General features: G+C 62.8%; 1 protein-coding gene across 3 annotated transcripts; it reads left to right on the plus strand.

The window, feature by feature from the left end:
* Positions 1-821: 821 nt before the first annotated feature.
* Positions 822-12836, plus strand: OGFR (opioid growth factor receptor). Of its 3 annotated transcripts, XM_070587760.1 has the most exons (9): positions 822-2351; positions 2455-2526; positions 3307-3512; positions 6658-6726; positions 7268-7346; positions 8285-8363; positions 9084-9150; positions 9745-9893; positions 11497-12836. In XM_070587760.1, exons 3-9 carry the CDS (start codon positions 3348-3350, stop codon positions 12539-12541), a joined length of 1653 nt encoding a protein of 550 aa, XP_070443861.1. In that variant the 5' UTR covers positions 822-2351; positions 2455-2526; positions 3307-3347; the 3' UTR covers positions 12542-12836. The 3 variants fall into 3 exon arrangements, with proteins under 3 accessions (XP_070443861.1, XP_070443860.1, XP_070443863.1); XM_070587759.1 differs by lacking the exons at positions 822-2351; positions 2455-2526 and having other exon boundaries at positions 3082-3512; XM_070587762.1 differs by lacking the exons at positions 822-2351; positions 2455-2526 and having other exon boundaries at positions 3294-3512; positions 6663-6726.
* The last annotated feature ends 717 nt before the right edge of the window (positions 12837-13553 follow it).

Below are 13553 nucleotides of genomic sequence, written 5' to 3' on the forward strand. Positions count from 1 at the left end.
GACTCACAGGCATGTGTCACACCTAAGCTCTCCTGGCCTAGGGGTCTGTTCTGTGACACGAGGGTCTCGTACTCTCACCACATAACGCAGGAGGTGCCGATGGAAGTCGGATGTCGGATCTGAAAGAGAAGACGGGGCCGCGGAACTAAGGGACACGGCGTGGTTGGTTCTGCAGTTCACTCTCTGCTAAGATTCCAGTTGTTAAAAACCTCTGTGGACCGAAGACGAGAACCCTCCACACAGGCTCCCTCCGCCAAGGACACCTGGGCCCGAGCACCTCCCCTGCAGCCACCAAAGACCTTTCCTGCATGGCCAGCCGGTGGGAATCGGGTGGGTGTGTGCTCAGCTCTCCCTGCTCTGGCCCAGCCAGACCCCCTGGATGGTCCCGAGGGACCGTGGCTCCCAGGCAGTTGGTCAGTTCATGTTGCTTGGCACGCGCAGGGTGCAGTCAGGCTTCCCACACGGCAGGTCGCGTGGGGATGGGGCAGACTTCGGCCAGATAACGTGGCTGTAACTATTTTTGCTTGAGGAAAGTGTTCCCGCAGGTCTAACCTGAGTCCACCTCAGCAAAACTAACTCCTCAAGACCCCTCAGCCGGGAGCACCGCCTCCAGGCAGACCTCTTGCTGCTGGTGCCCGAGGAGTGCCCCTCTGCAAGTGCCTGTGGGTGTGACTTCCGGGGGGCATTGTGGCAGGCGCACCACTCTTAGCCCCTTGCCCAGCCTCACAGCCAGCTTTCTGGATGCTGAGCCCACAGTGGCGTCCCTGGACAGCAGAGGGGAAGAAACGCCACCCTGTCATGTGGAGCCCCGGCTCTAGCTTGTTCCCACAGCAGAATCTGGGCTTCCCACATTAACACCCTCGGAGATGAACTCTGCACAGACTGCACACAGGAACACCTAGAGACGCAGCTGGGTGTGGCAAGGATTTGTAAAGCAGGAGCTGGGCGATGTCTTAAGAACAAGTCTCTTGGGGAAGTGGCCTGCAGTGTGGCCCTGGCAGCACACAGCAGTGAGGAGGCTGTGGGCGCTGAGCACTGCCAGGCCAGATGATGAAGAGACATCCTCCTCCAGAGCAGGCTTGTCTCTGTTTTCTGGGGCAGAGAAGGGGCAGAGCCTGCACACCAAAGTGCTCTCAGCACAGCCAAACCCTGGATGATGGCCCCAGCACCCATCCACGCCGCCATCAGAGGCCCCCCACCTACCCAGACATCACACTCAGTGTCTCCAAGGCCAGCTGCAGATAGGCTACAAGAAGGTCAGGCCCAAGTCAGCAATCCACAGTTGGCGGCAGCTGCTGGCTCTCTTACTCCCCGGGAACCCCGCCCTGGCCGTTGATGGAGGACAATCTGCAGAAATGCCCAGAACACTATCCCTTTGGGGGGGGTGGGGGGGAGGCACCACCACTCTTTTCAGAAAGTGAGACAGCGTGTACCCAGGTTCCAGCCACGTGAGACTGCCCGGAGAGCTGACGGAGGTTGACAACTACCACCGAGAAAGGGCTTTGGCTGTGACCATGACCAAGACTGGAAGGTTCTCCACAGCTCTTGGCTGTCATCAGCTGCACAGCTTAAAAAGTGTCACCACCCCCGGGCACAGGCAGCCTGAGGCCTGTCAGCTGGCTTGCAGGGCTGGGAGAGGCCAGCGTCCCTGTGGGCTGGGCCTAGACTTCACCTTCTCACCCCCATTCCCCACAGGCAGCTCTCTCAGGAGCTATCCTCATGGCCAAATCTAAAAGCCAGACTTGAGTTTTAGCTAAAAACAACAAAATGGTATAGTAATTACAGAAGAATTTTACCTAGGGTAGCCACTCCCAATTTTCATTTTGAGGGGTGGGTCACCGACTTTGCTGGAGCTCCCGTGGCCACCCAGCAGATGTCAAAAGCAGAGGTTAAGTAAGGGACTCACGGGCACTGGGAAATTTGCACCCGAAGGTGGTCTTCAGCTACCTGAAACCTGCCAATGTCTGTAAAGAGGGCAGCCACCACCAGCCACCTCCCAGCCCCGAGAGGCCCCTAAGGGGGCACTTATCTGGAGCCAGCCTGTGTCAAGCAGCCCGAGGGTAACCCCACCTCCTGGTGTTCCAGCCTTTGTACGGTGGCCCCACTGAGTGCAGGCAGCACCCGTGTCTTACAACCAACAAAATGTGGCAAAGGGGACAGAGGTCAGGCCCACGAGGACGTGCATTATCGGATTCTGAGCACACTGGGGACACCCTCCTGCTGGCCTTGAGGAAGCAAACTGCCCAGTGGTGAACCATCTGTGGAAGGGACAGGGGGACCTCCGTCCTACAGCCCCAAGAAGGTGGTTCTGCCAACAATCCGAGAGAGCCTGGAAGCAGCCTGCTCCTCAGGTGAGGAAAACAGCCCCAGCTGACACCTGGAGAGCATCCTGGAGGGTCACCTTCGGGGGACATTCATCTGGGGGGGGACAACTTACAGGCGGTATCCTTCTAGGGGGCATCTTCGTAGGGGGATATCCTGCTGTGGGTGTCCTTGAAGAACACTCTCCAGGTGGCACACTCTCCGGTGAGATACTCTCCAGGGGCGACACCCTCTAGGGGGACACTCTGGGGAGACGCCCTCCAGGGGGACACTCTCTAGGAGGGCCATTCTCTGGGGAGAAAGGATATTCCCCGGGGGGCCGGGTTCCAAGACATCAGCATCCTCAAGAATCCGCCAGAGGAGGCTTCCTTCAGGAGGGCATCCTTGGGGGCATCCCCTGGGCGGGGACATTACTCTAGGGCGGCATCCTGCGGGGTGATTCTCTAGGGGTGGGTGCTCCAGAGACATCCTCTGGAGGAGGGATTCTCCGGGGTAGGCATCCTGCAGGGAGGGGCCTTCTCAGAGGGGAGGGCCTTAGGGGAAACCCTCTGAGGGGCATGTCGGGGGAGGGGGTGCTCTGGGAGGGGCTCTCCTGGGGGGGGGGGTACATCCTCTGTGGACAGCCTCCAGGGGGCATTCTTCAGAGAGACGTTGTCCCTGAGGTCATCCTCCAGGGTGGGTATCATGGCGGAGAGGTGTCCTCCAGGGGCTACGTTCAGGGGGGACGGGATTTTCGGGACGGGTCTCTGGGGGACAGGGGTTCTCTAGAAACATCTTCCAGAGGGCACCCTGGGGGGGCATCCTTCGGGCTACATTCTTCTGGGGAGGACACTTCCGTGCGTGGCTGCCTCCAGGCAGTCATGACCATGGGGACAGCTAGGGGCGGGCATCCTCGGGGCCGACGGCGTCAGCAGCACGGGGTCGCTGGGCGGCGCTTCCCCGGCCCGCCCCCCCGCCCGCCCCCGCGCTTCCTTCTTCTTCCAGTTTCGCTTCCGCCGGAGCGCGGTCCCCGCCGCCGCCCGAGCATGGACGACCAGGACTGGGATTCGACCTGGGAGGAGGACGAGGAGGACGACGACGAGGGCCTGAGCGCCGGGGGCGACGAGCATGGCGAGGCCGGCGGCCCGGGGGACGCGGACGCGGAGGACGACGACGAGGATGAGGAGGAGCCGCGGCCCCGAGCGCTCCAGGTGCAGCCCCTCCGCACGGCCCCGCGCCCGGCCCGGACCCCCGCGCCCCTGGGGAGGCCTGCCCTGCCGCCGCGGAATGGGGGTCAGGTGCCCCTGCTCCAGGGAAAGCCGTCCCCCCGGGGCTGGAGCGGAGGCACCTCTTAGGGACCCGGCTGAGGGCTCGGCTCTTCCTCTCCAGCTGTTGCTCTCTTCCAGACCTGAGACCTTGTCCTGCTCCCCTCATGACCCCCTGGACACCCTGAGATCTGCCCTGACCTGTGTCCCCCCACCTCTGGCCCAGCCAGTGGACCTTGCAGGGACATCCAGGGCCACCCTCAGACCTGCATCCCCAGGACTGAATATGATAATGACACTTTCTCCAGGGGATGCCCTGGGTGCATCCTTGACTTCCCTCCATGTGTTACATCCCACCTCCAGTTCCTTATCTCTGTCCTCTAAATAGATCCCAGCTCTCTAGCTGGCCACCTCCACTGCTTCTGCCAGCCTCTTGGCCTCTTGGCACTCCGTGCTTCCACCCTAGTGCCGCTCAGGGAGCACCTCACCCTCTCCCCACCCCCCAAGACCCGGGTGCTCAGGCCCATGAGCCCACAGTGTGCCCCAACCCCACTGTTGCTCCCTGGGTGCGGCACCCACCCACGTGGGCTGGGACCAACCTCCGCCATCCTGGAGGTGGCCTTGGAGTCTGCGCTGATGTGACTTGCCTGAGTGGGCTGCCAGTCCTGCCCACTGGTTATTTGTGGTTACCACCACCTGTTACTCTTGTCACCACCCATCACTGGTCCCTACCACCAGTTACTTTTGTCACCACTGGTTACTCTTATCACTACTGTCATAGAGGAGGTGACCTATCATAACCACTGGTTACTTGTCATTACCAGCTGTTACTTTTGTTACCACTGGTTACTTCTGTTGCTGCTGATTACTCATCATTACCGGTGATTACTTGCTGGCACTCACTGGGTGTTGCATTCCGTCTGTGGGTGCTGTCGTCCCAGCTGGGGTTCCAGGTGTTACAAGGGCCGGATGAGAGCTGTCGCCCTGTGTCTCAATGGCTGTTGGATGAAGGTGTCTCTGCATTGTGTCTAGAGAGTCTTGGGTTCCAGCTCCTGTGGTCTCTGGGATGGGTGCTCCTGGTGGCAGATGAGAGCTCTGGTTTTCGGGTTTATCTCTGGGTGTCTTGCGGTGGTCAGCAGGAAGGACCCACAGGGGCTCCTGGGCCTGCTTGGAGGGCCAGCTGCCTCTGCACATCGCAGTGTTTGGGCAGGTGTGAGTTGCTTGAGGAGGCAGGCCAGGCAGTGGTCAGGCTCACAGGCCTGGAGTCAGAGGGCAGGAGTCTGGCTCTGTCCCCGAGGCAGATTCCTGCCAGGTGTGGCATGGATTAAGTGAGAGGACACTGTCCTCTCTGCAGTTCCACAGGCCATGCTCCTGAAGCAGTGCTCTGGCTCCTTGACCACCTCGTGAGATGCCCACAATCTTCCCCGGCTCCCTCCTGCTACAGCTTCTGTTCTTCCACAAAGTCCCAATCCCTTCCCCTTCCCCCGAGGACCCCTATGGCGCTCCCCGGCTGCCCCGCACTGGGCCCCGGTCCTTCATGGACCCCCATGGCACTCCCCAGCTGCCCCGCACTGGGCCCCGGTCCTTCATGGACCCCCATGGCGCTCCCCCGCTACCCCGCACTGGGCCCCGGTCCTTCATGGACCCCCATGGCACTCCCCAGCTGCCCCGCACTGGGCCCCGGTCCTTCATGGACCCCCATGGCGCTCCCCCGCTACCCCGCACTGGGCCTTGGTCCTTCATGGACCCCCATGGCGCTCCCCCGCTACCCCGCACTGGGCCTTGGTCCTTCATGGACCCCCATGGTGCTCCCTGGCTGCCCCGCACTGCGTCCTGGTGGAGCTGTTTTGTACTTTGTCCTGGGCTGTGATGTATGTGCACCTGTGGGGTTGGCCCTGCTCTGAGCTTTGTACACGGCCGAGGTCCAGTTAAGCCCCATCCTCTTGATGACCCTGAGAGGTGCCCAGCTGGCCGCAGGGAGGAGAAAGAGAAACTGATAGAGAGGTGGGGCCAACTTCTGCTGAGTTTCTGTTTCCTCTCCTGGCCCTTGGCCGGTAGAAGAGAACCTCACCAGCTGGCCCTGGTTTAGAAATCAGGCAGAGAGGCAACTCCAGACCCCGGCTGGAGCTCAGAACCATTGAGGGCATCTTGGGGGCTGGGGAAAGAGTTGGAGCCAGGGGACGCAGTGGTGGGCCTGGCTCCTAACTCTCCTTCCAATGCTCCTTCGCTCCTTCCAGGATCCTGGAACCCAGGAGTTTCCCCAGGATGAGCTGTGCCCTCTTGTCACACCCAGGGGCTGTATCTGCCCAAGCCCCTCCTCCTCCCCTAGCCTCAGTCAGACCCCAAGCTGGGCTCACCCTGCCCCGTGCCCCCCACCCTTGAAGTAGGGTGGGTCGGGCTGCTTTTACCCAGGATCCTGGTTACCAGTTACCTCCCAGCCTTCCCGGGATCCCTGGGTGCTTGGTCTGCAGAGACAGGGGCTGCAGGGGTTGGGGGGCAGCAAGGAGCCTCCCTCCACCCCAACCCCCACAGGGCTGGAGGCCAGGAGACACAGGGTCTTGTCAGTGAGAGTGGGGCTGGGTGGGGCTGGGATTGGCTCCCTGGGGCTTGATCATTCATCCCTTCACTGGACCCTGCAACAGGCATTTGGGGCCCCTACCGGGGTGTAGGTGGCAAGGCCACTACCCTCGGGGACTCAAGCCTGGTGACAACTTAGAGCACAGCACAAGGAGAATGCACTGGGGCAGGCGGGGTTCCTGGGAGCATATAACAGGCTGCGGCCCGAGTCGGGGTAGCTAGCAGACATGGGAGGAGGAAGCAAAGCTGGAGCTTGGGGGGCTGCACTCCAAGAACTGCGCGTTGGCCTGGGGGTCCTGAGGGCTGGAGCGAGTGAGGAGTGGAGCAGGGGTGGAGCAGGGACAGCCCTTGCTGCAGCCACTCCAGCCCCCTCTGGTTTTGCTGACTGCTGACCCAGGTCCTTGGGGCCCTCACCAGGACGAGGGCTCGCTGGGGTGGGTCCTGCTTGCTGGCCTGCCTGGAGGAGTGGGGAGGGTCTCCCATGGGGGTCTCATCTCGCCTCTTGTCTTCTCAGTCCAGGATGATGGGGTCCCGAAACCGGCGAGCCATGCAGGACACACACAGGTACCGGCACCACTACCCGGTACGTAGCCGCCCACAGCACCCTCACACCTCAGCAGCCCGGCAGGGACAAGACCCTCCTGCTCTCCAGCCGGAGAAGGCCAGCTGGACAATGTGTCCCGTGTCCTGCCTGAAACCCCACCTGGGCCTACTGCTCTTCCCCTGTGTCTGGGGTGACGGGTGCCTTACCTTTAAAACATGGTGAAAGCACCAGTCCACGGGAGCCTGGCCCCACGAGCCCATCGCAGCCCCTGCCCTCTGCACCTGTGAGTCTCAGGCAACCCCTGGGCTGCCTTTGGGTGCAGATGAAGGGGACCTCCCAGCGCTGGCCCACTGTGGTGAGGAGGGGAAGGTGGTGGTCGGGGGGGCTGCTGTTGTCTGCAGGGAGGCCGGTCCTCTCCTGGGGTGAGGGGTGCCGGCTGGGTGCTCAGGGTCCTCACCATCCTGCAGAATGTCTGGAGGTCCCAGAACCCCATCCCCTAGGAATGCTTTAGTCTAATGGGCCCTCGGAGGCAGCCTGTCTCCAATGATGTCCCACCCAGCACCTTTCTCCGGCCCTTCAGGATTTGGTAGAAAGAGACGGCAATGGCGACATGCCAAACCTGAGCTTCTACAGAAACGAGATCCGGTTCCTGCCTAACGGTGCGTCCTCCTCGGCCGCCAGCAGCTCCGTCCTGGGGGGTGGGTGCTCTCCCCTCTGCCTGACCAGTCCACTAGGACATGCTTTGGGACAGGCCACAGCGTTGGGCTGGTGGCCTTCAGATAGCCCCAAGGTGCCCCCTGGAGGCTACCGAGAGCAGACCAGCGCCCCAGCCTGCAGCCTGGAGCTGGCCTGCAGACTTGCTGTGGAGGGCTGGGCAGCAAGTGTTGGTGGCCCTGCAGGCCCAGGGTCTCTGTCCAGCTACTCAGCTCTGCTGCTGGAGTGGGAAAGCTGCATGTGTAAACTGAGTAAGAATGGCTTTTACACTTTTAAATGCTTGGGAAAAATTTAAGGTAGACTAATATTTTGTGATGCGTGAAAATTACATGAAATCCAAATTTCAGTGTCCATAGGTGAAGTTTCATTGGAACCGCCACGCCCATTCATTTATGTGTTGTCTGTGGCTGCTTTCCCACCACAATGCAGCGTAATTGCAGCAGAGGACATGTGGCCACGCAGCCTCAAATACTCACCTGGCCCTTTGCACAAACAGTGGCCGCCCTGCGGGACACCAGGCTACTGGGTGGGGCTTGCCTGGAGGTTCTGTTTGAGGACAGAGTTCCAGCTAACAGGCTGTGGTTTGGGGGAGCAGGGAGACCCCCTTCTGGGCTGGGACCACTTGTCCTTCTCCCGAGGGGCTTCTTGGGCCCTCCCACCCAGTGCACCCGGTGTGGTCTTCTCTCTCTGATGTGCCCTCGGTCAGCAATGGGGGTCCTGTTTCCAGACTGCAAAGAGGGCGTAAGTTGGGGGGTTAAAATGATGTGAGGTGTGCAGTGCAGAGCTGCCGAGTCCCTGGTTCCTCCAGAAAGGAGGGGTAGAGGCGGGAACGGGGCGTTTGGCAGCTCTGAGGTGACTTGTCCCCCTCCGGTGGGGCTGCTAGGCTGTTTCATTGAGGACATTCTTCTCAACTGGAAGGACAAGTATGACCTCCTGGAGGACAATCACTCCTACATCCAGTGGTGAGTGGGAGGGACCGGGGAGGCGCTGGGGGGAAGGGCTCTGGGGGAGGGGCTAGGGGTGCAGATGAAGGGGCTCCCCACCTCAGGCAGGACCCTGGCCTCTTCCCGAGGCACCCTGGTGCTTACTGAGCAGGCACGCTCATCCTTTCTGGAAGGTGCATAGCACTCACTGCGGGGCCAGCAGTGGCCGGGGGAGGAGTGCTTGTCCTGCAGATGCTCACCTGTGCCAGGGAGCCCCTCTGACCCGCGAGGGGGCAGGGTTCTCATGGCAGCTCGAGGTGACCCTCACCTGCATTGCTGCCTGGGAGACCCATGATGTTGCCCTGCGAACACAGTGTGCCTGTGAGGACAGCACACAGCACGCAGGGCGTCACGGGGAACAATTCTGCAGCATTAATGACTGGAAAGAAAGAACTTCAGAACCAAAGGGAAAGCTGGGCTGCCCTGGGTGGATGGTGGCAGATCAGCCTTGCTGCTGGGCGTAGGCCCTGCGCGCCTGTCCTGTGCCCTTGTCTGTGACAGCTCCCTGGAGCTCTCCCGCCCTCACCCCTTGGCTTTATTGACTTGGGAGAGCCTGCAGCACAGGTTTGTCCAGCCAGCCCCTCCTAGAGTTGAGCAGTGAGCCCAGAGAGGCTCCAGGCCACCCAGCCAGCTTGTGCCAGCGTGGCTGGGAGCCCGTGTCTGCCACTCAGGGGGCCTGTGCTGTCTCTTCTCCTGAAGGCTGTTTCCTCTGCGGGAGCCAGGAGTGAACTGGCACGCCAAGCCCCTCACACTCCGGGAGGTCGAGGTGAGCCGTAGGGGCTGAGAAGCCACCTGCCCAGGGAGGGGTCCTGTCTGGCCACAGGTGTTTACATGCTCTTGGAAGCCTCGTGGAGCACAGGAGCTGGAAGAGCCCCCAGTGTAACTATCTTCCCTCCAAAGTGGTCCTCGCCTGCGCCCCTGGGTGCTCTTTACGGGCTTCTGGGAAACTCTGACTTTCAGCAGCAGTTGGCCTCAAGTCAGGGAGTCCAGAGCAGAGGCTTGGCCTCTGTCACCCCTGGAGGGACGTGAAGGGCTCGGGGAGCTGAGGGCCCGCGGGAGGTACAGCTGGTCTGCAGAGGAGATGGTGGTGTTTCCTGCCACCCAGCCAGCCTCGGAGGCCCCTGAGCTCTGCCCAGCGGCTCAAGGAGGTCCTCCCGGGGCTGAAGCAGGTGCCTCAGGCCCATGAGCCTCGTAACAGCTCAGAGTAAAGGGAGAGCTGCATGGACACATCCCGGCTCCTCCCTCGTCACTCTACCCTAAAAGTCTGGGGCCGGGCCCTTAGGTGGATCACGGCCTGAGAGAGGCACCAGCCAGCCCGAGGGCCACTGAGCTCTCCGCTCTCCTTGCGTGTGTTTTCCAGGAGTTTAAAAGCTCCAAGGAGGTCAGGGAGCGGTTTGTCCAGGCCTACGAGCTCATGCTGGGGTTCTACGGGATCCAGCTGGAGGACCGGGACACGGGCAAGGTGTGCCGGGCTCAGAACTACGAGAAGCGCTTCCAGAACCTGAACGGGTGAGGCTGCCCTGCTGCCCCCCTGCCCTGGCTTGCCCCCACTCTGCTGCCTCCCTCAACCTACACCCCACCCTGCTGCCCCCCACCCTGCATCACCGCCACCCTGCTGCCTCCCTCAACCTGCACCCCACCCTGCTGCCCCCCACCCTGCATTGCCGCCACCCTGCAGCCCGCCCGCCCTACACCACCCCAGCCCTGCACCACCCCCATCCTGATGCCCCCCTCAATCTGCACCCACCCCACCCTGCTGCCTTCCCTGCCTTGCACCCCCCACTCTGCTGCCCCGCCTCTCTGCTGTCTGCCCGCCCTACATCACCCCAGCCCTGCTGAACCCCAACCCTGCTGCCCCCCACCCTGCACCCAACTCACCTGGCTTCCCCCACAGCCTGCTGTCCCACTCCACCTTGCTGCCCCCACTGCCATGCACCTCCCCACCCTGTTGCCCCAACCCACCCAGTTGTCCCCCCACCCTGCTGACCCCCCTGCCCTGTGCCCCACCTCACCCTGCTGCCTCACCCCACCTTGCTGCCCCCCTGCTCTGTGCCCCACCCCAGCCGGCTGCCCCCTCATCTTGCTGCCCCCCATGCCCTGCACCCCACCCCAGCCTGCTTCCCCCCGACCCTGCTGCCCCCCCTGCCCTGCTGTCCCTCCGCCCTGCACCCCACTCCACCTTGCTGCCCTCCCACCCTGCTGCCTTCCCGCCCTGTACCCCACCCTGCTGCCCCCCTCACCCTGCACCCCACCCCACCGTGTGGCCCCCACCCTGTGCCAACCCCTCCCTGTGGCCCCCCCACACCCTGTGCCCCACCCCACCCTGCTGCCCCCTGCCATATACCCTACCCTTCTCTCTTGCCCCCCGCCCTGCACCCCACCCCTGCAGTGTGGGGATCTCCAGTTGAGCATGAGGCTGCGCTAGGTTTCAGGCAGATGTGGGGGCACTTCCGGGGGCACAGCACTTGGACAAGTGACCAGGGCTCTGAGCACCCTCTCCCTTGCTCGCAGGTGTGGGTAGTCCTACCTGGTAGGGTGTGGAAATGTAGAGAAAGCCCCAGAAGGAGTTTGGCTTCTTGGCTGTACTCCTCCTGCCCTTGTGGGCCGGGGTCAGGTTACCAATGGGGCTCAACCCGCCTGTCAGCGTCCCTGAGCCTTGCACCTGGTTGACGGCAGGCACAGCCCCTTCATCCCCATTGAGAAGCGCTGGGCGGGGAGCACAGACAGGAAGTCACTCTGCTGATGGCACAGCCCCCTTTGCATGCGGGTGACTGAGGCCCCCATACTGGAGGCCCCTGCTCTGGAGGGTCCCCTGGCCTCCTCCTGCCATGCAGGGTGAGGGGGTTACATGGGACTAAGGGACATCCCTGTAGAGGATGCATCACAATCCCACACCTGCATGGTCCAGGACCAGGGACCTTTTTCTCAGGGACTGAGGCGAGGCCCAGGGTGGGAGCAGGTGGGGACAGAGACTGGGCATGTGGACTGGAGTGTCTCTGCTGGTGGACACCAGGGTCCTGGAGGGTGGGGTGGAGCAGGGTGGGGGAAGGCAGGCTTTGACTGGGACCGGTGCGCAGCCCACCAGCGCCCCCACTGCTCACCCTGCCCCCAGGCACAGCCACAACAACCTCCGCATCACACGCATCCTCAAGTCGCTGGGTGAGCTGGGCCTGGAGCGCTACCAGGCCCCGCTGGCCCGCTTCTTCCTGGAAGAGACGCTGGTGCACGGGAAGCTGCCGGGCGTGCGCCAGAGCGCACTGGACTACTTCGTGTTCACCGTGCGCTGCCGGCACCAGCGCCGCAAGCTGCTGCACTTTGCGTGGGAGCACTTCGAGCCCCGCTCCAAGTTCGTCTGGGGTCCCCACGACAAGCTGAAGAGGTTCAGGCCGCACTCTCCACCTCGTCCGCCCCTGCGGGTGGGCCCCAGGCAGACCGAGGTGGACGAGAGCCCTGGGGACTCTCTCCTTGCGTCTGGTGCCCGGGGGTGGACCTGTGAGCCGGGGAAGGACAAGGAGGGGGACAGTGTGGCCCCAGGTTCCCAGCCAGGAAGCGCAGAGCCCCAGGAGGCGTCAGCCCTGGAGAGGGACCAGGAAGATGAAGCCAGGGGCTGCAGGGAGGAGGGGCCGGAGCCCTCAAGTCCTAAGGAGAGCAAGAAGAGGAAGCTGGAGGTGAACCGGCCTGAGCAGGCCCCAGGGGAACAGGCCCTCCAGGGTGCCTCAGAGGTGGAGAAGATCGCCCTGAACCTGGAGGGCTGTGCCCTCAGCCAGGGCAGCCTCCAGGCAGGGACCCAGGAAATGAGCAGCCAGGACCCAGGGGAGGTGGAGCAGCCGTGCCCCCAGCCTAGTGTGGCCAAGGTGGCCGACGAGGCGAGAAAGCGAAGGAAGGTGGACCAGGGCACCGAAGCCGACACTGAGGTTGTGGTCGACACTGAGGTGGTGGCCGGTGGTGAGGCCCCAACACCAGCCCCCACCTGGCCCCCTGCCCCATCAGGACGCCCTGAGGCCAGAGAGGGTGAGAATGGGGTCAAGGAGGAGGCAGAAGGCTATGCGGGGCCGGAGCAGGGTGCCCCCCAGAGCCCAGTGGCTGCAGGACCCACAGCAGATGAGAAGGCTGTGGCGACGGAAGTGGGGCCGTCTGCCGAACCTCCAAAGTCTTAAGGGAAAGGAGAGCCAGCCGTCCATCTGGGAGCCATGGTGCCAGCTGTCCTCAGCACCCAGCAGTGCTGGCCCCTCCCTGTGGTCACTGCAGCAGCCGTTGCAGCCGCTGGAAGGACACGCCCCCCTAGGGAAGGCCAAGGACTGGGGGTCCTCCCCACCTCGCTCTCTTTTCCACCTCCCCGCTCTGTGCCCTGCCCCTATCTTTGGAAATTGGCCTTTAAGAGTCTTGGGGGAGTGGGGCTCATTTTCTTAGTCTGGTTCCGAGGCCTTTCTGAATAAACTCATTTGACTTTGAGTGCTCAGGGTGTGGACAGTGGGCCTGTGGTGGGTGGGGGCTGGGGCTGGGTTCATGAGGGCTACTGCTCGGGACTCCCTCCCTCTGGTGCGAAGTGCCCTCCTCGCCCGCACCCTGACCACAGGCCCCAAGCACACGTCCTCCTGGAGCCTCTGGGACAAGACGATCCCTTGGCTGTCTTTCTCACCAGCTCAAGAGCAGGTCTGGGGACTTGTGCACAGTCCTGTGGGGTGCGCTGGGTCGGGGGAGCAGTGCTGCGGCATCGGGTCTGGCCCATGCCTTCGCCTGCCGTGGCTCAGGGTGCCGCGATGCACCTTGGGGAGCAAGCTCAGCAGCGCCTGTGGCTCTGCCAGCTCTGTCCCCATCCTGGCAGCGCAGCTCCCACCATCCCCCGCAGCCGTCCCAGGACCCCTGGGCTCCTCCGACCTGGCATGGGCACAGTGTGCCTCCCACCACAGCAGCCCCCTCCCCGCGGGGCACGGTTGGCTCCCAGCCCAGCTTTGTCCCCCTGGGCCAGCCCGGCCCGCGCCCACCTCCCCCCATGCACTGGCATTTCTACATCCCCACCAACCAGTGAGGAGACTACAGAGAGCCCCACACTCACCTTTGGTGGAGTGAAAGGAGTGACGGAGCGCACTGCTCTCCTTAGGGCGGAGGGAGGAGCATGGTTGCTTCTGAGAGTTTAGCTGTGATCCATGAAAGCACTGATGGTGTGGA

The sequence above is a fragment of the Equus przewalskii genome, chromosome 21 (assembly GCF_037783145.1).
Source record: "Equus przewalskii isolate Varuska chromosome 21, EquPr2, whole genome shotgun sequence".
NCBI classification, from domain to species: Eukaryota; Metazoa; Chordata; class Mammalia; order Perissodactyla; family Equidae; genus Equus; species Equus przewalskii.